Raw genomic sequence first — 26,021 nt, 5'->3', positions numbered from 1 at the left:
GCCCCTGGGGTTCAGCTGTGGTTTTTGCCCCACCTCTGCCGGTGGGCTACCCACATTAGTCTGCTCCCGAGGCTTCCCTGGAGCACTCAGGTCTGCCCCGGCAAGGGCAGGGTGTGGAGATGGCACAACTGCCTGGGCCGCAGGGGCCCCGTTGGCGACAGCTGCGTGAGAAAGCCAACGGCCATGTGTGCGAGAGATCTGTCCCTAGTGGGAGCCTTTCCTAGTGCCTGGCATCAGGTGTGAGAAGGCCCGCCCTGGTGGGGGCTTTTCCTAGCACCTGGGGGGGGAGGGGTCGGTGTGTGGAGAGAGAGGCTGCAATGGTGGCTCCACCCCCTGCGTGTCATTCAAGAGTGGAGCCTTGCTTCTATGGCAGTCTGGGTTTCTTCCACAAGCATTCCTGGTCGTGGATTTCCTCCCTCCCATCCCCTCAGGCTGTCTCCTCACAGCCAACAGCAGTCCTCCCCACAGTTTGCTCTCCAATCCCCAGGTTCCAGCTCTCAAACCCCATGTATGGTGGACACACATCCCAGTCTGGGGCGCACAGGGCTGTGGCATGGACCATCTGTGTAAGTCTCACTCGCTCCTGTCTGCCATAGACCGGCTGTTTCACCCTTCTCCAACAGCCTCAGATGCTCCCCCTTCTGTCCCAACTGATTTCCCCATTGGTGAGGGGGCTTCCTCGGATGCAGGAACCTCTCCTCTGCTTTAGCTCCCACCCCACTATGGGTGCAGATCCCATCCTGCTTCCTCTCCTCTTCTTTTTCCCTTCTTTCTTTCATCCTACCCAGTTATGCAGGGATCTCTCTTGTCCTTTCCAACGTCCAAGGTCTTTTGCTAGTGTTCAGCTGATGTTCTGTGAGAATTGTTTAATCTGTAGATGTATTCTTGATGCATTTGTGGGGAGAGATGAACTCCACATCCCCCTACACCTCTGCCATCTTGGTTTCCTTCACGATTACTGTTTTTGATATCATATTTTACACTTAAGTGTTTTGTGCAGCCCTTAACTGCTTATTGTGGATACAGACGATTTTAATACTTTTGTCTTTTAACCTCCCTACTAACTTTGTGTGTGTGGATGATTTCCTACTTTTACTGTATGTTTGCCTTTACCAGTGAGCTTTTTCATTCCATAGTTTTCTTGTTTCTAGTCATGACCTTTTTTTTCACCTAGAGATGTTCCTTTAACATCTGTTATAAAGCTGGTTTGGTGGTACTGAATTATTTTAGCTTTTGCTTATCTGTAAAGTTTTGATTTCTTCATTAAATCTGAATGAGTGCCTTGCTGGGTAGAGTATTCTTGGTTGTAGGCTTTCCCTTTCATCACTTTAAATGTATTGCACCACTCCCTTCTGGCCTGCAGAGTTTCTGCTGAAAAATCAGCTGATAGCCTTATGGGAGTTCCCTTGTATGTTACTTGTGACTTTTCCCTTGCTGCTTTCAGTCTTCTCTCTTTATCTTCAATTTTCATCATTTTGATTACAGTGTGTCTTGTTGTGTTCCTCTTTGGGTTAATCCTGTATGGGCCTCTTTGGGCTTCCAGGACTTGGGTGACTATTTCCTTTCCCAGATTAGGGAGGTTTTTGGCTATTATCTCTTCAAATAGTTTCTTGGGACCTTTCTCTTTCCCTTCTCCTTCTGAAACCCCTATAATGTAAATATTAGTGTGCTTGATGTTGTCCCAGAGGTCTCTTAAACTGCCCTCATTTCTTTTCATTCTTTTTTCTTTTCTATGTTCTTCAGCAGTGATTTCCACAACCCTGTCTTCCTGCTCACTGATCCATTTTTCTGAATCATTTAGTCTACTTTTGAGTCCTTCTAGTGTATTTTTCATTTCATTTATTATATTCTTCATCTCTGTTTGGTTGTTATTTATATTTTGTAACTCTTTGTTAAAACCTTCTAACTTCTCACTCTGTGCATCCATTCTCCTCCCAAGTTCTTTGATCATCTTTACAATCATTACTTTGAACTCTTTCTCAGGTAGATTGCCTATCTCCATTTCACTTAGTTCTTCTAGGGTTTTAACTTTATCCTTTGTCTGGAACATATTCCTCTGCTGCCTCATTTTGTCTAAGTTGCTATTTGTATTTTTATGTATCTGGTAGGTTAGTTATGTTTCTCAACCTTGGAGAAGTCACCCTCTGTAGGAGGCATCCTATGTGTCCCAGCAGTGCATTCCCCTCTCATCACCCAACGTATATGCTCTAGGGGTTCCCCTTAAGAGGGCTGCATGGGTCCTTTTGTTGTGGTGGGCTGACTTTGTGGGTGGCGTGGTAGGCTTGGTTGGCCCTAGTCTGGTTGGTTGCCAGGTCCTGCCTTGTACTGATGCTGCTGGCTGCTGTTTAGCAGGGTCTGATCATGAGGTGGCTCATTGAGGAATCCTAGGGGGCCCCAGGGCTAGTGCTGGCTCACTGGTGGGTGGAGCCAGTGTCCCAAAGCCTCTGGGGCTGTTGCTCACCCATTGGCAGTTGAAGCTAGATCCTGAGGTTACTGCCACACTAGTGGCAGGCAGAGCTGGTTTCTGGAGTCTGTCTGCAGGACCCAGGGATCCCAGAACTTGTTTCAGATCATTGATGGGGGAGGGTGGTTCCTGACACAGTTGGCTATGGGGTCCGGGGTGTGCTGAAGGTTGCATAGGCCGCTAGCATGCAGGGTCAGGGCCCAGCTGGTACTAGGGTAGGGTCTGGCCTGCATGCTTGGATTGTAGTTTTCTTACTTCTGCTGTCTACTCCCTGGTGGTTGAGGATGGTTTAGAGGCTTGTGTAGGCTTCCTGGTAGGAGGGTCTGATGCCTGTCCACTGCTCACTGGAGCTTGATTTTGGCACTCTGGTGGGCTAGACTGTGTCTAAGGGTGTGTCCAGAGGTGGCTATGGGCTCTTTATCCTTTAGGCAGCCTGTCTGCTGATGGATGGCACTGTGTCCCGACCCAGTTGGATATTTGGCCTGAGGTGTCCCAGCACTGGAGCCTATAGGCTGTTGGTTGACACCAGGTCTTGGAACTAATGAGCCAATATGTCAGCTGCCAGGAGTGTTCACAGGGTTGAATATTCCCCAGTATGTCTGACACCATGTCCATGTCCCCAGGGTGAGCCACAGCCACTCCCCCCCACACCTCTACAGGAGACTCTCCAAGCCCAGCAGGTAGGTCTGGCCTAGGCTCCTATCAAATCAATGCTTTTGTCCTGGTCCTGGCACATGTGAGATTGTGTGCGCCCTTTAAGAGTGAAACCTCTATTTCTGCCAGCCCTGTGGGGCTCCTGCAATTAAGTCCCATTGGCTTACAAAGACAAATTCTGGGGGCTCATCTGACAAGATTTCCCTCCCGGAAGGACAGTGAATGTCAAGGTAATAACACTGTGTGGTTTCAGTCTTGGTTCTGTCATGGGTGCGAGCTAGAGGGTTATTTTCTCTTAGCTTTTGGCCAGGTTGCATGATAGATTTCGAGAGTGATTTTGTGTCTGTCTTATCCCTAGGAGGGTGGTCCCTCCCATTTAGTTATCTGAGGGTCCATCAGAGGTGACATGGAGTTTCTGCTTCATTTAGGGCCTTGTCTCCCAGTGGTGGGGGCCTGGACCCAGATACACACGAGACAGAAAGCATAGAGACCAAGTTCTCAAAGACAAGCCCAGACCGGGACCCTGATCTGCACATCTAAGTCTCCTGATTTAGTGGATAGTTTTCACAGATTTCTCACAAGATGGGCCTCCCCTCTGGGTTGCTCTTATGCCTGACATGTCCACCAACAGAGGGCTGGATGATCACCTATGGTCCATGTACATCTGGTGGATTATGCAGTTATAGAAGCAATGAGGACTCCCTCTCTGTACTGCTACGGAGTCATCTCCAGGATATATTGTTCAGTGAAAAACCAAGGTGCACAAAATTGTGTAGAGCTGCTGCTGTCTAATACAGTAGCCACTAGCCATACTTAACTATTTAAAATTTAATTAGATTAAATTAAATAATTTAAAAATTAGTTCCTCAGTCACAGTAGACACATTTTAGGTGCTCAGCCTCTTAGGTAGCCAGTGGCTACTGTGTGGGACACACAGATACACAGCATTTTCATTTCTGCAGAAATTTTTATTGCACAGCACTGGAGTAGAATATGCCACCTTTTATGTATGAAAAGGGGAGAAAACTAATATGCATGTTATAATTGATTATATTTTTTGGAAAGGTTAAAACAAAACTGATATGAATGATTTCTTATAGGTGACAGAAGAGCAGCCCAGGATGGAAGGACATGATATATAGTCTCATAACAAATATAATACATATTTACCAGCTCCATGCACTTAAAGGACAAGAAACAAGACCAACCCAGTAGCAATGAGCAACTCTTGTTCAAGACTGAATGTTATAAAAACATTTCCCACTAAAAGGAACCAGGCTTCCTTAGAGAAATGGCTGATACCAGGTCTGGATAGGTATTGTACCAGATGAGTCTAGGCCAGATTCCATTACCAGAAAGTATGTCAAGGACACAAAAGACAAAAAAGATGGGGGTTACAGAGACTGAGGAAGGAAAATTTGAACACCAAAAACAATGATGACTGCAATGTATTAAAACAAGAAATATATGAACATCTATGAAAGAACAAATAAAACCAACTTGCTGTTCACCTTTGGAGGATCTCAGGGAAACAAATCACTATTTTTGAAAGTGGAAATACTGTAAAAGAATTAAACATTCATCCATCCCTTCTGTGTGGACCAAAACTCAAGGTAACCTTGTAGTTTAGGAGGGGAAGTTTGTTTTATAGAAGAATTCTAGCTAATAAATTATAAAATTAAGACATCATACTTGGGCTTCCCTGGTGGCGCACTGGTTGAGCGCCCACCTGCCGATGCAGGGGACACGGGTTCTTGCCCCAGTCCGGGAAGATCCCACATGCCGCGGAGCAGCTGGGTCTGGGAGCCATGGCCGCTGAGCCTGCGTGTCCCAAGCCTGTGCTCCGCAACGGGAGAGGCCACAACAGTGAGAGGCCCGCGTACCACAAAAAAACCAAAAATAAAAGAAACAGAAAAACCCATCATCCTTTACAACCACTAAAGAAATGTAGATCTAGGCCATAATCTTTAAGGGGCTACAAAAGCCATGAGTTAAAAGGCAGATGGGAAATTTCATAATGGGTGGACCAGGCTGATAACACCTGGACCCAGTGATCAGTCTCAAGGGCACAGGAGGAGAGCCAGCCTGACATGATGAGGCTCCTGACGTAGTGCTATAGGACGTACAACACCACTTCTCGGGTACTTTTGCCACAAATCTGAATCCGAGCAAACTCTATATGTACAGTAATTACCAATTTAAAGGAAATAGGATGGGCCAGAGGAACAGAACAAACAGCACAATAGAGATACAATCAGCATAATTCAGAATGCAAATTTTCACATGAAAAAGATCCAGTTGAAGTAAATAAATGGAGATTAAAGGAAGAGCAGGGTAGGGCTTCCCTGGTGGCGCACTGGTTGAGAGTCCGCCTGCCGATGCAGGGGACACGGGTTCGTGCCCCGGTCCGGGAAGATCCCACATGCCGCGGAGTGGCTGGGACTGTGAGCCATGGCTGCTGAGCCTGCGCGTCCGGAGTCTGTGCTCTGCAACGGGAGAGGCCACAAAAGTGAGAGGCCCATGTACGGCCAAAAAAAAAAAAAAAAAAAAGAAGTGCAGGGTATTTGGATGTAAAGAGACTTAACATTTTAGAGAAATTAAACTTTAAACCACATAATATTCCACAACGTGCCTACAAGAACAAAAAAAAATGAGAAAGATGGAAAATAGCAAGTATTGGCAAGGATATGGAGAAGAAGAACTCTCACACGCTGCTGGTTGGAATAATTTTTTTTACATATTTATTGGAGTATAATTGCTTTATAATGGTGTTTTAGATTCTGCTTTATAACAAAGTGAATCACTTATACACGTACATATGTTCCCATATCTCTTCCCTCTTGCGTCTCCCTCCCTCCCACCCTCCCTATCCCACCCCTCTAGGTGGTCACAAAGCACCGAGCTGATCTCCTTGTGCTATGCGGCTGCTTCCCACTAGCTATCTATTTTACATTTGGTAGTGTATATATGTCCATGCCACTCTTTCGCTTTGTCACAGCTTACTCTTCCACCTCCCCATATCCTCATGTCCATTCTCCAGGAGGTCTGTATCTTTATTCCTGTCTTACCCCTAGGTTCTTCATGACATTTTTTTTCTTAAATTCCATTTATATGTGTTAGCATACGGTATTTGTCTTTCTCTTTCTGACTTACTTCACTCTGTATGACTGACTCTAGGTCCATCCACCTCATTACAAATAGCTCAATTTCATTTCATTTTATGGCTGAGTAATATTCCATTGTATATATGTGCCACATCTTCTTTACCCATTCATCTGATGATGGACACTTCGGTTGTTTCCACCTCCGGGCTATTGTAAATAGAGCTGCAATGAACATTTTGGTACATGACTCTTTTGGAATTATGGTTTTCTGAGGGTATATGCCCAGTAGTTGGATTGCTGGGTCATATGCTGGTTCTATTTGTAGTTTTTTAGGAACCTCCATACTGTTCTCCATAGTGGCTGTACCAATTCACATTCCCACCAGCAGTATAAGAGTGTTCCCTCGTCTCCACACCCTCTGCAGCATTTATTGTTTCTAGATGTTTTGATGATGGCCATTCTGACTGGTGTGAGATGATATCTCATTGTAGTTTTGATTTGCATTTCTCTAATGATTAATGATGTTGAGCATTCTTTCATGTGTTTGTTGGCAGTCTGTATATCTTCTTTGAAGAAATGTCTATTTAGATCCTCTGACCATTTTGGGATTTGGTTGTTTGTTTATTTGTTATTGAGCTGCATGAGCTGCGTGTAAATTTTGGAGATTATTCTTTTGTCAGTTGCTTCATTTGCAAATATTTTCTCCCATTCTGAGGGTTGTCTTTTGGTCTTATTTATGGTTTGCTTTGCTGTGCAAAAGCTTTGCAGTTTCATTAGGTCCCATTTGTTTATTTTTGTTTTTCCATTTCTATAGGAGGTGGGTCCAAAAGGATCTTGCTGTGATTTATGTCATAGAGTGTTCTCCGTATGTTTTCCTCTAAGAGTTTGATAGTTTCTGGCCTTACATTTAGGTGTTTAATCCATTTTGAGCTTATTTTTGTATATGGTGCTAGGGAGTGTTCTAATCTCATAATTTTACATGTACCTGTCCAGTTTTCCCAGCACCACTTATTGAAGAGGCTGTCCTTTCTCCACTGTACATTCCTGCCTCCTTTATCAAAGATAAGGTGACCATATGTGTGTGGGTTTATCTCTGGGCATTCTATCCTGTTCCATGGATCTATATTTCTGTTTTTGTGCCAGTACCATACTGTCTTGATTACTGTAGCTTTGTAGTATAGTCTGAAGTCAGGGAGCCTGATTCCTCCAGCTCCATTTTTTGTTCTCAAGATTGCTTTGGCTATTCGGGGTCTTTTGTGTTTCCATACAAATTGTGAAATATTTTGTTCTAGTTCTGTGAAAAATGCCAGTGGTCGTTTCATGGGGATTGCATTGAATCTGTAGATTGCTTTGGGTAGTAGAGTCATTTTCACAATGTTGATTCTTCCAATCCAAGAACATGGTATATCTCTCCATCTATTTGTATCACCTTTAATTTCTTTCATCAGTGTCTTATAATTTTCTGCATACAGGTCTTTTGTCTCCTTAGGTAGGTTTATTCCTAGATATTTTATTCTTTTTGTTGCAATGGTCAATGGGAGTGTTTTCTTGATTTCACTTTCAGATTTTTCATCATTAGTGTACAGGAGTGCGAGAGATTTCTGTGCATTAATTTTGTACCCTGCTACTTTACCAAATTCGTTGATTAGCTCTAGTAGTTTTCCGGTAGCATCTTTAGGATTCTCTATGTATAGTATCATGTCATCTGCAAACAGTGACAGCTGTACTTTTTCTTTTCCGATTTGGATTCCTTTCATTTCCTTTTCTTCTCTGATTGCTGTGGCTAAAACTTCCAAAACTCTGTTGAATAAGAGGGGGGGAGTGGGGAACCTGGTCTTGTTCCTGATCTTAGTGGAAATGCTTTCAGTTTTTCACCATTGAGGACGATGTTGGCTGTGGGTTGGTCATATATGGCCTTTATTATGTTGAGGAAAGTTCCCTCTATGCCTCCTTTCTGGAGGGTTTTTATCATAAATGGGTGTTGAATTTTGTTGAAAGCTTTCTCTGCATCTATTGAGATGATCGTATGGTTTTTCTCCTTCAGTTTGTTAATATGGTATATCACGTTGACTGATTTGCGTATATTGAAGAATCCTTGCATTCCTGGAGTAAACTCCACTTGATCATGGTGTATGATCCTTTTAATGTGCTGTTGGATTCTGTTTGCTAGTATTTTGTTGAGGATTTTTACATCTATGTTCATCAGTGATATTGGCCTGTAGTTTTCTTTCTTTGTGACATCCTTGTCTGGTTTTGGTGTCAGGGTGATGTTGGCCTCCTAGAATGAGTTTGGGAGTGTTCCTCCCTCTGCTATATTTTGGAAGAGTTTGAGAAGGATAGGTGTTAGCTCTTTTGAAATGATTGATAGAATTCGCCTTTGAAGCCATCTGGTCCCGGGCTTTTGTTTGTTGGAAGATTTTTGATCACAGTTTTAATTTCAGTGCTTGTGATTGGTCTGTTCATATTTTCTATTTCTTCCTGGTTCAGTCTTGGCAGGTTGTGCATTTCTAAGAATTTGTCCGTTTCTTCCAGGTTGTCCATTGTATTGGCATAGAGTTGCTTGTAGCAATCTCTCATGATCTTTTGTATTTCTGCAGTGTCAGTTGTTACTTCTCCTTTTTCATTCTAATTTTATTGATTTGAGTCTTCTCCCTTTTTTTCTCGATGAGTCTGGCTAATGGTTTATCAATTTTGTTTATCTTCTCAATGAACCAGCTTTTAGTTTTATGGATCTTTGCTATCGTTGCCTTCATTTCTTTTTCATTTATTTCTGATCTGATCTTTATGATTTCTTTCCTTCTTTGAACTTTGGGGTTTTTTTTTGTTCTTCTTTCTCTAATTGCTTTAGGTGCAAGTTTAAGTTGTTTATTCGAGATGTTTCCTGTTTCTTAAGGTAGGATTGTATTGCTATAAACTTCCCTCTTAGAACTCCTTTTGCTGCATCCCATCAGTTTTGGTTCATCGTGTCTCCATTGTCATTTCTTTCTAGGTATTTTTTGATTTCCTCTTTTATTTCTTCAGTGATAACTTCGTTCTTAAGTAGTGTATTGTTTAGCCTCCATGTGTTTGTATTTTTTACAGATCTTTTCCTGTACTTGATATCTAGTCTCATAGTGTTGTGGTCAGAAAAGATACTTGATACAATTTCAATTTTCTTAAATTTACCAAGGCTTGTTTTGTGACCCAAGATATGATCTATCCTGGAGAAGGTTCCATGAGCACTTGAGAAAAATGTGTATTCTGTTGTTTTTGGATGGAATGTCCTATAAATATCAATTAAGTCCATCTTGTTTAATGTATCATTTAAAGCTTGTGTTTCCTTATTTATTTTCATTTTGCATAATCTGTCCATTGGTGAAAGTGGGGTGTTAAAGTCCCCTACTATGAATGTGTTACTGTCGATTTCCCCCTTTATGGCTGTTAGTATTTGCCTTATGTATTGAGGTGCTCCTATGGTGGGTGCACAAATATTTACAATTTTTATATCTTCTTGTTGGATTGATCCCTTGATCATTATGTAGTGTCCTTCTTTGTCTCTTGTAATAGCCTTTCTTTTAAAGTCTATTTTGTCTGAAATGAAAATTGCTACTGCAGCTTTCTTTTGGTTTCCATTTGCATGGAATATCTTTTTCCATCCCCTTACTTTCAGTCTCTATGTGTCTCTAGGTCTGAAGTGGGTCTCTTGTAGACAGCATATATATGGGTCTTGTTTTTCTATCCATTCAGCCAATCTGTGTCTTTTGGTGGGAGCATTTAGTCCATTTACATTTAAGGAAATTATCGATATGTATGTTCCTATTCCCATTTTCTTAATTGTTTTGGGTTTGTTATTGTAGGTCTTTTCCTTCTATTGTGTTTCTTGCCTAGAGAAGTTCCTTTAACATTTGTTGTAAAGCTGGTTTGGTGGTGCTGAACTCTCTGAGCTTTTGCTTGTCTGTAAAGGTTTTAATTTCTCCATCAAATCTGAATGAGATCCTTGCTGGGTAGAGTAATCTTGGTTGTAGGGTTTTCTCCTTCATCACTTTAGATATGTCCTGCCAGTCCCTTCTGGCTTGTAGAGTTTCTGCTGAAAGATCACCTGTTAACCTTATGTGGATTCCCTTGTGTGTTATTTGTTGTTTTTCCCTTGCTGCTTTTAATATGTTTTCTTTGTATTTAATTTTTGACAGTTTGATTATTATGTGTCTTGGCATGTTTCTCCTTGGATTTATTCTGTATGGGACTCTCTGTGCTTCCTGGACTTGATTAACTATTTCCTTTCCCATATTAGGGAAGTTTTCATCTATAATCTCTTCAAATATTTTCTCAGTCCCTTTCTTTTTCTCTTCTTCCTCTGGAACCCCTATAATTCGAATGTTGGTGCCTTTAATGTTGTCCCAGAGGTCTCTGAGACTGTCTTCAGGTCTTTTCATTGTTTTTTCTTTATTCTGCTCTGCAGTAGTTTTTCCCACTATTTTATCTTCCACGTCACTTATCCGTTCTTCTGCCTCAGTTATTCTGCTATTGATCCCATCTAGAGTATTTTAAATTTTATTTATTGTGTTGTTCATCATTGCTTGTTTCATCTTTAGTTCTTCTAGGTCCTTTTTAAATGTTTCTTGCATTTTCTCTATTCTATTTCCAAGATTTTGTATTATCTTTACTATCATTATTCTGAATTATTTTTCAGGTAGACTGACTATTTCCTTTTTATTTGTTATGTCTGGTGGGTTTTTATCTTGCTCCTTCATCTGCTTTGTGTTTTTCTGTCTTCTCATTTTGCTTATCTTACTGTGTTTGGGGTCTCCTTTTTGCAGGTTGCAGGTTCGCATTTCCCGTTTTTTTTGGTGTCTGTCCCCAGTGGCTAAAGTTGGTTCAGTGGGTTGTGTATGGTTCCTGGTGGAGGGAACTAGTGCTGTGTTCTGGTGGATGAGGCTGGATCTTGTCTTTCTGGTGGGCAGGCCTGTCTGGTGGTGTGTTTTGGGGTGTCTGTGGGCTTATTATGATTTTAGGCTGCCTCTCTGCTAGTGGGTGGGGTTGTGTTCCTGTCTTGCTAGTTGTTTGGCATAGGGTGTCCAGCACTGTAGCTTGCTGGTCGTTGAGTGAACCTGGGTGCTGGTGTTGAGATAGAAATCTCTGGGAGATTTTCGCCGTTTGATATTATGTGGAGCTGGGAGGTCTCTTGTGGACCAGTGTCCTGAAGTTGGCTCTCCACCTCAGAGACACAGCACTGACTCCTGGCTGCAGCACCAAGAGCCTTTCATCCACACGGCTCAGAATAAAAGGGAGGAAAGGGGAGGAAAAGTAGAAATAGAGAAAGAGAAAGAAAGAAAGAAAGAAAGAAGAAAGAGAAAGAAGATAAAGTAAAATAACGTTATTAAAATAAAAAATAATTATTAAGAAGAAAAATTTTTTAAAAGAAAAAAAAAAAAACTGATGGATAGAACCCTAGGACAAATGGTGAAAGCTAAGCTATACAGACAAAATCTCACACAGAAGCATATACATACACACTCACAAAAAGAGGAAAAGGGGAAAAAATAATAAATCTTGCTCTCAAAGTACACCTCCTCAGTTTGGGATGATTTGTTGTCTGTTCATGTATTCCACAGATGCAGGGTACATCAAGTTAATTGTGGAGATTTAATCCGCTGCTCCTGAGGCTGCTGGGAGAAATTTCCCTTTCTTTTCTTTGCTCACACAGCTCCTGGGGCTCAGCTTTGGATTTCGCCCCGCCTCTGCGTGTAGGTCGCCGGAGGGCGTCTGTTCTTGGCTCAGACAGGACGGAGTTAAAGGAGCAGCTGATTTGGGGGCTCTGGCTCACTCAGGCTCGGGGGGAGGGAGGGGTACGGAGTGCGGGGCGAGCCTGCCGTGGCAGAGGCTGGCGGGATGTTGCACCAGCCTGAGGTGCGCCGTGCGTTCTCCCGGGGAAGCCGTCCCTGGATCCCGGGACCCTGGCAGTGGTGCGCTGCACAGGCTCCCGGAAGGGAGTTGTGGATAGTGACCTGTGCTCGCACACAAGCTTCTTGGTGGTGGCAGCAGCAGCCTTAGTGTCTCATGCCCGTCTCTGGGGTCCTCACTTTTAGCCGCGGCTCACGCCCGACTCTGGAGCTCCTTTAAAAGCAGCGCTCTTAATCCCCTCTCCTCGCGCACCAGGAAACAAAGAGGGAAGAAAAAGTCTCTTGCCTCTTCGGCAGGTCCAGACTTTTTCCCGGACTCCCTCCCGGCTAGCCGTGGCACACTAACCCCCTTCAGGCTGTGTTCACACCGCCAACCGCAGTCCTCTCTGTGTGCTTCGACCGAAGCCCGAGCCTCAGCTCCCAGCCCCGCCCGCCCCGGCGGATGAGCAGACAAGCCTCTCGGGCTGGTGAGTGCCGGTCAGCACCGATTCTCTGTGCGGGAATGTCTCCCCTTTGCCCTCCGCACCCCTGTTGCTGCGCTCTCCTCCGTGACTCGGAAGCTTTCCCCCTCCACCACCTGCAGTCTCCGCCCACAAAGGGTCTTCCTAGTGTGTGGAAACCTTTCCTCCTTCACAGCTCCCTCCCACTGGTGCAGGTCCCGTCCCTATCCTTTTGTCTCTGTTTATTCTTTTTTCTTTTGCCCTACCCAGGTACGTGGGGAGTCTCTTGCCTTTTGGGAGGTCTGTGGTCTTCTGCCAGTGATCAGTAGGTGTGCTGTAGGAGTTGTTCCACGTGTAGATGAATTTCTGGTGTATCTGTGGGGAGGAAGTTGATCTCCTCGTCTTACTCTTCCGCCATCTCCCCCCCAGGCCTCTATTGGTTCTGTTTCTGACTAATACAGATTTTGGTACCAAAAGTGGTTCTAAAGGAAGAGAAACTTAAGCATGAGTTTTGTGAGTTGACCTTGGATTTCTGGAATTGATTCTCTAATCTGATCAGAAATAAAGGTGCTATGGACTGTATTTCCAGTAGTAAAGAGAGCTCTGATAGTCCATGGTGTGATCTGGGAATAGATATAACCCAAATGTCACCACTGTAGACACCTAATCAACCACTTATAAGAAGAAAGGATGTGGGTGACTGTGTATATGATACTTTCAAAAATTTTTTCAAAATAACAAATATAATGAGATTGGCTGATTGCTCCTAATGTCACTAGATGAAATGGAGAAAGAAAAGGATGTGCTCAGGGATTGGAACTCCCTGCTCAAGCACTTCATAAATGATCTGTAAGCTTCCATTTGTGCCCTGAAGGTGACCATTATTTCCTGTAGCCACAAGGTGAAATTGCTGAAAATCAAATGCAAAACCTCATCCTACAAAAAGGCAAGCCACTGACTGAAGGAAAATATTTGTAAATCATGTATCTGATAAAGGACTTGTACACAGAGTAAAGAATCAAAAGTCGATAAGAAGTAAACAGACACACTCAGATAAATTGACAAAGGATTTCAAGAGATACTTCATCAAAGAAGATATAGTCATGGCAAAGAAACACATGAAAATATTCTCATCATTATAATCATTGAGGAACTGTAATTGAAAACTACAATTAGGTACCACTACACCTGACGGGGAATGGTCACGAGGAAAAAGATTGACCAAATCAAGTTTTGGCCAGGTTGTGGGGAATGGAACTCTCACACACTAATGGTGGCAATGAAAACTGTGTGACCACCTTGGAAAATAGTTTGTTTCTTACAATGTTAATCTTTCATCTACCATATGATCCAGCTGTTGCACTGGTAAGGATGTATTCTAGAGGAAGAAGGCAAATGTCCATGCCAAGACTTACACACCAGTGTTCACAGCAGCTTTATTTAAGAGAAACCCAATTTGGAAACAACCCAAATGTCCCTCAGGAGGTGAATGAATAAAGCAAATGTGGCATATCCATATACTGGATTACTACCCAGCAATAAAAAAAAACTATTGACACATGCAACAAAATAGATTAATCAAAAAATAAATAATGTGTCCAGTTTCTAGCCTGACGTGTAAGGAGCTTCACAGTCGGCACTCCATCCTAACAAGTAAAAAGCCAAACAAACTGAAAAAAAACAGCTCTTCTCAGATCTATCAGAGAAGTGAGGTCACAAGGCAAATTTGTCTCCAAAATTGAATACAGAGAATACAACCTACCAGAGCAAAACCTCATCAGCAGAGACCTCCGTGGGAACCAGTATCAGTGTAGGAAAACCCAAAATGTAAGTGTTGGGGTCTCTTGGAAGCCGCTGCCTTTGAACCTGGAGTAGAAGCTTCAGCAGCCATCAGGACACATGCTCAGAACCTGCCTCCTTCAGACACCTGATATGAGCTCGGCCACTGGCATGAGGAGCTTCACAGGGAGAGACAGATTCAGCACATGTTATAATGTCCTTCTCACAAGGCCCTTTTCTTCTCCTTTCCTTGTTTGTACCCTAAGAACAAAGTGGAAAAGGAATAAGAAGTGGCCTGAATTCATGCAAACATTCATGATCCTGGAATAACGATAGGGCCATCGGCTTACTCATGTGCTATCATTCAGTGTTCTCAAGCAATCCTGTGGGTAAAGCATTCTTCTCCCCATTTTACAGAGGGGGAAGCTGAGGCTTAGAGAGAGTTATTACCTGTGTCAACTACAAATTGGCACTTGCCATGGTCACTTGCCATCTACCTCTATAAGGATTAAATCAGTTGCCGCTGCAGCTGATTACCTTCACACCCCCTGAAAGGAATTCAGGGTGGAGATCAGGAATGAGGCACTCTGTGCTCTGAGAAAAACTGGCAGAACAGGTCTTCAGATAGTTAGGTATTTTCAGGAGCTGATTTTATGAGCCCAATTCTTGCATCTCCTCATATCTAGAAAAGTACTAAATTCCTTCATGGTGACCTCTGCTCCTCGTGACTAACAGTAACCCTCGCGAGACCTGAAAAAAAAAGTGCTTTATTGCATGTACTCCCCCTTTACAAAAATCACATATATACTGACCTTCCCCCCCACCTCTTTAGAGCAGTTTCTCAGAGCTATCTGAAATGCTGTCTCCCGGGCTATAGTCCTCATTTTGCCCCAAATAAAACTTAACTTGCAACTCTCACGTTGTGCACTTTTTTTAAGTCGATACCTGTCTCACCTCCTGTGCCCCTCCTTTAGAAGGAAAGTGGCTCCCAGACACCCCTGGAGCAGGACACCACACTCACTGGGGCCAGGAGGGACCCCAATGGCTTTACCTTCAAGACAGTGGAGGCACCAAGCCCCAAAGCGGGAAAGAGGTGACCTGGATGTGGATCCCTTTGTCTCCCCACACACCAGCGTGGTCCAGCCCCCACTGGGGACCCACACCCTCAGCTGAGTCCCAAACACCTGAAGGCGGGAGCTGCTTTTTTCCCCAGTTTATGTCTGTCTCCCTTAAAAAGTCGTCACGGTCGCCACCATGACGTTAGGTTTCCACAGCAACCGCAATGCGCAGCCCTGTCCTCCACACTGAAATGCCTCCTATGTCGTAGCCATCATTTGCAGTCTTGAGAAGCTTCATCCTCTGAGCCACACAACACCACGGGTTCTGTCATCTGCATGAGGAGCTCTGCACTGGGACATAAAAATCCGTGAATACCCAGCACATATTTGACACATCCTCATCCATACATCTATTCATCCAGTTAACAGGCATTAAGACCAAACTTTACACGATCTCTTTGGTTAAGTTTTAGGCTTCTCCAGAATGGAAACAAGGAATTAAAGTGTGGAAAGGCAGGTGTGGTAATCTCAGTTGTTAAATCTAGGAAGAGATGGCTCCTTCCCATTAAGATTTCAACCTGCTCAACTTTCTTATAATTGATGATTTTAAAATATGCTTCAAGCCCTATACCCTCTCCACATCTCTAGTTACTGTCCTCTTTACATAGATTCTCCCCTTGCACGGAAGTTCTACCAAGAATTCTGCACACTCAGTTCACATCTCTCTGCACCTCCCTTCCAACTCTGTCTTCATCCCTCATCTAACAGGGCTATGTTCCCCCACGCTTCCACTGACATTACACTTGCCAACTCAACCACCACTTATTTGTCACACTTATACTGTAGATCCAGAATGTTGAAATAATTTTTCAAATAGAGACAAATAGGTATTTCCTCAAGAGAAAAGGATTTCCCTTCCACAGGGAAGAATTTAAATACTTGGGTATAGACAAGGAATTACATTACAGGGCAATCAGTTACCGAAAAGCTCAAGCTGTAACATACCTTCCATGGAGGTAGAGTTAGATAACATGAAGGCTGTGCTTTTGACAATTGGCTTTCAAATGACGCACACATTTTCTCGGACATATCTCATAATTTTACTTCACTGAAAAGGATTTTGCAAATATATTAAGTGAAAGTTAGCAATAATTATTTTTTTGGTCACTTCAATAACCTTTGTTTTATCTGTTTATTTTTTTCTCAAGGGATTACCAAGTATGGAATAAAATTGTCTGAAATTATATTGTTGTTCCAAGCTCTGCCATGAAAATATATTGTCTGAAAGCACTGTGTGATATACCATATTTGGACAATATATTGGTAGGTACAGGGAACTCTTTTGCAGTTTCCTGACTGTTAAGTCAAAATTCTCTTACTGCATTGTAGAAATTATGATGCTTGACTTTCTTTTGGGATGTATCCATTAATTAAGAAAAAAAAACAACCTACAAAATCCATATACATCAATCCATATTGATATCAATAAATGTTTGAATTAATAAAGAAATGGGTGATGAGAGTAACTGTCTTTATCAAATAATTCCAAATAATACATGTTGATACCCTGCCTCTATGAGGTGAACCTGAAATCTGCCTTCTACCTCTGAGGGTAGGGCAGACTTAGTGACTCACTTCTGAAGAACAGAGGAGGAAATTGGAAAACAGTTACTGTACACTGGAGAAACTGGGCAAACAGCACCTTAACCCACTGATGAAGGTCAACATCTCCAGTGACCCAGTGATGTCACGTGTGTACCATGTCCTCCCAGATATGATGTGATGGGAAGGGCACTTCAACTCTGTGGTATTCTTTCTCAAAACCCACAACCACAGGCTAATCACAAGAAAAATAAGAGACTACGCCTGTACTCTTCAAGATTATCAAGGTCATGAAAACAGTCTGGCAGTTCCTCAAACAGTTAAACAGAGAGTTACCATATGACCCAGCAGTTCCACTCCTAGGTACACATCCAAGAGAAATGACAACATATGTCTACATAAAATCTTGTACGTGAATGTACGTAGCATCATTATTCACAGCAGCCAAAAGTGGAAACAACCCAAATGTCCACCAATTAAAGAATGGGTAAATAAAATGTGGTGTACTATTTGGCAATAAAAAGGAATGAAGTACTGATACATGCCATAACATAGATGAACATTGAAAACATTATACCAAGTGAAGGAAGCCAAATATGCAAAAGACCACATAGTATATGATTCTATCTATACACAATGTCCAGAAAAAGGCAATTAGTATAGCTGTACCCAAGGAATTCCCCGCTTTACACCCAGACTTCCAAAAGGCTCTTTGTTGTGGCTTTTTGCCACAGCCCCTCCCTCCCACTTTCCTGTCCTGCAATGTTCAAGTTGCAGTTCAGATTTCTGTCACCAGGTGGCACTAAAGAATCGCCATTTGCAAATTTCTTACAAACAAGTTTATTCAAACAGCAACGAAAAATACAGTACCTTCCCTTAACATTCAGCCTATGAATATATGTACAGAATGATTCTAATTCTGTCTGAAAACACTGGTAGGTGTAAAAGAAGATTGTGAAAGCATATACTCCAGAGCCTGCACACGATGGAACACCAAGTGACAGCAGCGAAACTTGGCAGTTGGTGGGCAGGAAGGAGGTGACTGAGAGAGGATGGGGCTTTGGATCGTGGTGTGGGCAGCCTGTACAGTAGTGTTCTGTGTCCTGACAGGGGATGACAGAGTGTGTGAGACAAGGACTAGGCAGCCTGTACAGCCTGTAGGGTTATGGGGGTTAACACGTGTTCTCTGTAGAGTCCACATAGTACATCAGCAGACATTAATGAGAGAAGAGATAAATCAGTGCACGCGACACAGATTTGCAGTCAACAGCAGATGGAACTGCTTCAACATAAATAGAAATTCTCCAAATAGAATTGCTATCATAGTAAACAGTTTCATATTTTACTCTTTCCAAATATACACTTTTTCATTTAAAAAGAACAAAAATGGAGATGGATATGATGCCACCTGACATCTGTCATCTTCCTCACCCAGAAGGGTTGCTGAGTGAGTACCCGCGGGGCCACAATAGCAAGGAATGTGATCCGACCATTTCTCCAGCCCTGGAAGCCCATCTTCTAAAAGGGAGGCTGCTCTGTGTCCTCTAGGGCGGGTGAGGGCAGGAGCCTCATCCCATCCTGCTACTTACTGGACAGGTGACCTAGGCTCTGTCAGCCTGAGCTTGGGCCTCTGTGACAGGGGACTCACGATACCTGTGTCACAGAGCTGTCCTGAGGGGTGAATGAGGAAACCTGCCCAAAGTATATGGCATATTGTGGAACTTCAAAGGCTCTTTAAAAGTCAAGACTCAGTAGCAGGGGCTGGCTGAGCCTTAGGGCTAAGGCAGGCATTGTGGAAAGGTGTTTCTCATTGTTTCTCCTAATGAGAATATAGATATCTTTATGAAGGAAGCAAATCTCTCTCTGGTACGCCTTGAGTTTAAAGTTTTAAAGACAGAAGGATCTCTAGCTTCTTGGGAGACTCAGAAGCTCCTAAGAGCTGCCCAACATCGTGCCTCTGAGCAGACCCTAACCCAGTTCCCCATGCTGGGAAGACAGGCTTGCCTTTGATTCACCTGGTGAGCTCAGTGAGAGACGGCACCAGGGCAGCAAGCTGTAGTGTTTGTCTAACTGCTGCTCCTGGACTGCTCCGCCTGTTAATACATTTATAGGAAAATTCTGAACCCGACCCACAGCCACAAGGACAGGGGTCCTCAGATCATGTCACCCCAGGATTTCAGCCACCTGCTGCCTCCCTGAGGGGCAAAAATCCAAGAAGTACTAGCGTTTTTGGACACAATTGTCCATTCTTTAATTATTAATAACTAAATATTTATATTATAATCCATCCTGTTTATTGAAAGTGTTTCATTAACTCTATTGTGAAATAAGAAGGTAAGAAGATAAGGAAGGAAGTGAACATGTAGGAAAATTCAAGGGTTAAATCTGAGATGAGATTGCTCTTTCATATTAAATTTTAAGCTTGCTCAAATTTCATGGCGTTGAAGATTCAACAACAACAACAACAACAACAAAAACCCCTCTTAGGGCCCCTAATCCTTATGCAGACACAGGTGTCTCTCTCTCCTTCTCTTTCTCTCCCTCTTCCCCTTCAAAGTATAAGTTCCACAAAGAGAAATGATTAAGCTTAGCGAGGAAGGCATGTCAAAAGGCAAGACAGGGCAAAAACTAGGCCTTTTGTACCACACAGTTAGTCAAATTGTGAATTAAAAAGAAAGCTTCTTGAGGGAAATTAAAAGTGCTACTCCAGTGAACACACAAAGGACAAGAAAGCAAACCAACCTTATTGCGGATGTGAGGAGAGTTTTAGTACTCTGGAGAGAAGATGAAACCAGCCACAACATTCCCTTAAACCAAAGCCTAATCCAGAGTGAGCCTTTAATTCTCTGCAATTCTATGAAGGCTGAGAGAGGTGAGGAAGCTGCAGAAGAAAAATTTCAAGCTAGAATAGGTTGGTTCATGAGGTTTAGGGAAAGGAGCCATCTCCATAACATCAAAGTGTGAGGTAAAGCAGCAAGTGCTGATGTAAAAGCTGCAGCAAGTTATCCAGAAGAGCTAGCTAAGATAATTAATAAAGGTGCCTACACTAAACAACAGATTTTCCATGTAGACAAAACAGCCTTATATTGGAAGAGGATGGCATCTAGGACTTCCATAGCTGGAGAGGAGAAGTCAATGCCTGGCTTCAAAGCTTCAAAGGACAGGCTGGCTCTCTTGTAATGGGCTAATTCAGCTGGTGACGTTAAATAGAAGTCAACGCTCATTTACCATTCTTAGAATCCTAGGGCCCTTAAGAATTATGCTAAATCTACTCGGTGCTCTATAAATGGAGCAACAAAGACTGAATGACAGCACATGTGCTTACAACATGGTTTACTGAATATTTTATGTCCACTGTTGGGGACCTACTGCTCAGAAAAATAAAGAATTATTTCAAAATATTACTGCTCATAGACAGCTCACATGCTCACCCAAGAGCTCTGATGTAGAGGTATAGTGAAACTAATGTTTTCATGACTGCTAAAATTACATCCATTCTGCAACCCATAGATCAAGGAGTAGTTTTAACCCTCATGTATTGTTATTTAAGAAATACATTTCATAAGGCTATAGCTGCCATAGACAGTGATTCCTTTGATGGATCTGGGCAAAGTAAATTGAGAATCTTCTGGAAAGGACTTACCATTCTAGAGGTCATTAAGAACATTATTGGTTCATTGAAAGATGTCAAAATATGCACATTAACAGGAGTTTGAAAGAAGTTGATGGATGACTTTGAGGGATGCAGGATTTTAGTGGAAGAAGTAACTGCAGATGTGGTGGAAAGAGCCAGAGAATTAGAATTAGAAGAGGAGCCTGAATATGTGATTGAATTGCTGCAGTCTCATGATGAAACTTTAACCGACGAGGAGCTGTTTCTTATGGATGAGAGAAGAAAGTGGTTTCTTGAGATGGAATCTACCCCAGGTGAAGATGCTGTGAAGATTGTTGAAATGACAACAAAGGATTTAGAATATTACATAAACTTAGTTGATAAAAAAAGTGGCAGGCTTTGAGAGGACAGACCCAATTTTTTTTTAAAACATGTTTATTGGAGTATAATTGCTTTACAATGCTGTGTTAGTTTCTTCTTTGTAACAGTGAATCAGCTATACATATACATATATCCCCATATCTCCTCCCTCTTGCGTCTCCCTCCCACCCTCCCTATCCCACCCCTCTTGGTGGACACAAAGCACCGAGCTGATCTCCCTGTGCTATGTGGCTGCTTCCCACTAGCTATCTATCTTACATTTGGGAGTGTATATATGTCCATACCACTCTCTCACATCGGCCCAGCTTACCCTTCCCCCTCCCTGTGTCCTCAAGTCCATTCTCCACGTCTGCGTCTTTATTCCTGTGCTGCCCCTAGGTTCTTCATGACCTTTTTTTTTTTTTTAGATTCCATACGTATGTGTTAGCATATGGTATTTGTTTTTCTCTTTCTGACTTACTTCACTCTGTAGGACAGACTCTAGGTCCATCCACCTCACTACAAATAACTCAATTTCGTTTCTTTTTATGGCTGAGTAAATATTCCATTGTATATATGTGCCACATCTTCTTTATCCATTCATCTGTCGATGGACACTTAGGTTGCTCCCATGTCCTGGCTATTGTAAATAGAGCTGCAATGAACACTGTGGTCCATGACTCTTTTTGAATTATGGTTTTCTCAGGGTATATGCCCAGTAGTGGGATTGCTGGGTCGTATGGTAGTTCTATTTTTAGTTTCTTTAGGAACGTCCATACTGTTCTCCACAGTGACTGTATCAATTTACATTCCCACCAACAGTGCAAGAGGGTTCCCTTTCCTCCACACCCTCTCCAGCATTTAGTGTTTGTAGATTGTTTGATGATGGCCATTCTGATTGGTGTGAGGTGATACTTCATTGTAGTTCGGATTTGCATTTCTCTAATGACTAGTGATGTTGAGCATCCTTTCATGTGTTTGTTGGCAATGTGTCTATCTTCTTTGGAGAAATGTCTATTTAGCAGACCCCAATTTTGAAAGAAGTTCTACTGTGGGTAAAATGCTATCAAACAACAGTGCATAGAAATCGTTTTTGCAAAGGAGAGTCCATCGATGCAGCACACTTCACTGTTGTCTCATTTTAAGAAACTGCCACAGCCACCCCAACCTTCAACAACCACCACCCTCATCAGTCATCAGCCATCAAAACTGACACAAGACCCTCCAACAGCAAAAAGATTACGGCTCACTGAAATTTCAGATGATTGGTAGCAACTTTCAGCAATAAAGTATTCCTTAATTAGGTATGTACATTGTTTTTTAGACTTAATGTTATTGTACACTTAATAGTCTACAGTATAGTGTAACCATAACTTTTATAAGAAATGGAAAACCAAAGCACTTGTTTGACTCACTTTATTGCAATATTTGCTATATTGTCATGGTCTGCAACCAAGCTCACCATATTTCCAAAGTATACCCGTATCTATAATTGAGGCAAGGCTGAGTGAATCAGTAGGAAGAGTAAAGGCCGGGTTCAGAAGACATGGGTTCCAGTCTGGAATCAGCCAATGAGTAGGAGTGTGACATGGGGCAGTGTGGGACATGAAGGTCCCAAACCTCAGGTTCCCTATATAGATTTAGAAATATACCATTAATCTACACACGTATTATTTTTGTAGTGAAATTCCCAGCCAGGTATATACTACTATGCTATAAAATTTTACATCAGTTATTTTTCTGATTTCAAATTGCTATCTTTATAAACTAATGAAGTGCAAGAATGTGTATTAGAGAAAATTTTTTCTATATTTTTTTCATCTTGTTACATAGCAAGATGTACATCCTTGATAGTTTAGTTTATATTCCCCAGATATATTTCTCTGTGTACAGTACTATATAAACAGGTTTACATGACATATATATTCTTCCAAATTTTGCTCACAGTATGTATACACTTTTCCTCATTATGTATGTTTATGTATATGTGCATATGTAAATATATGTACACACATACATTTATAATTGTTTTTGTACTTGTTTAATCTTTATATGTTTGTGATGTATAGATCTTATTTAAAGTTTTTCAATAGACTTTGAAAGACACTCTTACTAATCAGATTTATTTATGTACGAGAATACTAAACATTTGCCTATAAAATATTTTTCCTATAATTTGCATTCCTTTCTATGTGGCATTTTTGTTTGGGATTGACAAGGTTTTCTTTTTCTAACTAACTTCCCTTCAATTTCTCAAGTAAGTTTGTAACAGTTAAAAGGTTTTTTGGGTCACATATGCAGTTTTGAATTTTCCTGGTGTCAATGCCACGCAGATAGGGTACTCAAACACCCTCTCACCCATGTCTTGGTCTTGGAAGTTCATGATGGAGATAAAATCCACTCCCTTAAGCCTGGAGTGCCACAGGGATTGAACTGTTTGGGGGCAGGTGTGCTGGGCATGTGGGGCCCAGGTAGAAGCAGAGGAAAGTTAACCTCCATGGAGGGGAGAAAATGATCCCCTCCATGGGAGGGAGAAGCAGAAGAAATGTTTTTGCCACTAGTTTTAATGTACGTGGGCTATCCTTAATGCTTCATTTGCCACAAAATGATGACTTACAGAATTATTTTAGGCCAGAAGCACTTTACATGGTATCTCCTATAAGCAAACACATGTTCAAGTATTTTCCCCATTCTTCATCAATGTAGATTTTGGTCTAAACCCCTTTTCCATTGTGCCCTGAATCCCTCAAGGCTTTGAATCTAGAATTCCTAGTGGACTAGAATTCCCAGTGGACTAGTATTTGATGCTACCTTATGTATTTCTCATTTTCTTTTCTGTCATAGCTGCATTATTTTAAAGTAAAACAATCCATGAAAATTAAAGCAATTTCTGTACTGTCTAAAGAAAAAAAACTAAAAGACTGGAAAGTTGGGAGACAACATTTCAAACATTATTACAGATTTTGTACTCATGTGCAAGAACCAAAAGGATTTCTGTTAGTCAGTAGAGAAAGGGACAAAAGATAATTGCAAATAATTCGCCTAAGGAGCAAAATGCTTCTCCAATAACCTCTGGAAAGATGACAAACCATTAACTGAGGAAATGAAAATCTGAAGATGTCATAATAAGTGAAAAAAATGAATTTGCATAAAATTACTTATGTAATTGCAAAATTTAAAAATAATATGTATAGAACTACATAACTACACAAATGCTTTAAGTTAGGTATTCACATCACCTAAAGAGAAACACATCTGGAAAATGTGCACCAATCCTCTTACATTGGATATCTTGGGTATTTGTGAGTCAGGACGAAGGGATCATGTAGATAGAAGGTGCAGAATGATATTATTTTCTAAGTATACATTATTAATGTTTAATATTTTGTGATTAGGCTAATATGTTGAGAGGAGCTCTCAAAAATATCTAATAAGCAACTAACAAAAAAAAGTTCACATATATTTACCATGATATCAAAGAGTTCACATGATACTGTTTCATAAAAAATAAAAAATTTCAATTTTTTTTTTTTTTTTTTGCGGTATGCAGGCCTCTCACTGTTGTGGCCTCTCCCGTTGCGGAGCACAGGCTCCAGACGCGCAGGCTCAGCGGCCATGGCTCACGGGCCCAGCTGCTCCATGGCATGTGGGATCTTCCCGGACCAGGACACGATCCCCTGTCCTCTGCATCGGCAGGCAGACTCTCAACCACTGCGCCACCAGGGAAGCCCCAAAATTTCAATTTTTGACTTGACAGTTTATCTGTGTGGTGTGTGCATTTGTGTCTTACACTTCTTTTACCCCCAAATGTTCACACACTTATGTGCAGATTTTTCTTCACCTCTCTCAGTGGCTGGACTTTTCTCAGGGCATAGAGATCCAGGAAGGGATTGCGGACATGGGGTGGAAACTTCCAGAAAGTAGTGGAAAATTCCAGAAATGTCTAACTGATGCACTGGAGCCCAATCTCCTCTCTCCTTCCCTCTGCCTTGAAACCTCTCTGGTCTGGAACTTTCAGAGCTACAATTCCGGCTCTGACCATAGGGGCATCTATCTACATTGAGGACTTTTTTTTTTTTTTTAAAGGAAAATACATGATTTGTTTTCTTTTACTGTCATTACAGGGACCCACAAAACTCTGACTGCTATTTCGTTTATAGTTTTCAGGTCTGTTCTTTGTTGTTTGGTTTTTGGAAGTTTTTGTTTTTTGGTATTATCTCTCTGAGGTGGGCTGAGGTAAATTCCAGCCATTTGACTATTTTCAGAAAATTCTGTTGCTTTGTACTAACTTAAGACAATCTCCCACACTACAGCAATAACTTAGTAAATCTCTGCTTGGAGAAGTCATCTTCCATTCCGTGGAGCTCAATTTCAGTCTCTGTTTCCCCAGGTAGCATCTGAATGACCCTAGACAAGCTCCAGCACCTCAGTAAGCCTCAGCAACCTTGGAAAGTTGGTGATTCTGATATCAGAGTCCCCTTGTGAGGAATTCATGAAAGAATAGAGGCAATGTAGCAAGTACAGAGCCTGGCCTACAGCTGGCACACAGAGTTCTCTGGGTTTGCTGAACGAAGGAACACAATGTAGTGTAGCTGATCCAGAGTCTGGCATACAGAGCTCCCTGTGTTTGTAACCAGAAGTACCAAGGTTCCCTAAGCCTCCTGATTCCAGATGCCCTCCCCTGCAAGGGTGGTACAGTTGGAAAGAGTTCCCTGGGTGTTAGGCTGGTAGCAAACTCAGGGGGCAGTAATTACAGGAAGTGAAGTCTCCTCTGGCCCCCAGGACTCTCCTCCTCTATGCTCTTGGGGAAGGGACTGGACTTCCTGTTAGGACTCCATCTTGTTTGTGTGGCTCTGACAAAGTGGTTTGGGGCTTGCACTCTCCTTCTTCGGCAGCCCTTCCTGATATTCTCCAAACCTCCAGCTCCAGACCCACAGATTCTCTTCACGAGCAGCCTGTGAGGAGGGTGGTGACAGATCACTGCCTTCAGGCCACCCCATGGGTGAGTTGGTCAGCATGAGACCTTGTCCTCAGATCCCCACAGGGCAGGAGGGGTTCTGGGTTCCCT

General features: G+C 42.3%; 1 protein-coding gene across 1 annotated transcript in view; it reads left to right on the top strand.

Annotated features, from left to right (window-relative positions):
• Window positions 1-553: 553 nt before the first annotated feature.
• LOC307069758 (nuclear RNA export factor 3-like) overlaps window positions 554-26,021 on the top strand; it is a gene marked incomplete at both ends in the record, with an annotated part of 42,721 nt that continues 17,253 nt past the window's right edge. Inside the window, one exon of the mRNA XM_079728083.1 lies at window positions 554-665. Within this exon, the coding sequence (XP_079584209.1) occupies window positions 554-665 (112 nt within the window). The remainder of the gene's footprint in view (window positions 666-26,021) is intronic.

Source organism: Hyperoodon ampullatus (assembly GCF_949752795.1).
Source record: "Hyperoodon ampullatus genome assembly, chromosome: X".
In the NCBI taxonomy this organism is placed as follows: Eukaryota; Metazoa; Chordata; class Mammalia; order Artiodactyla; family Ziphiidae; genus Hyperoodon; species Hyperoodon ampullatus.
This window is presented reverse-complemented; position numbering and strand designations above follow the sequence as displayed.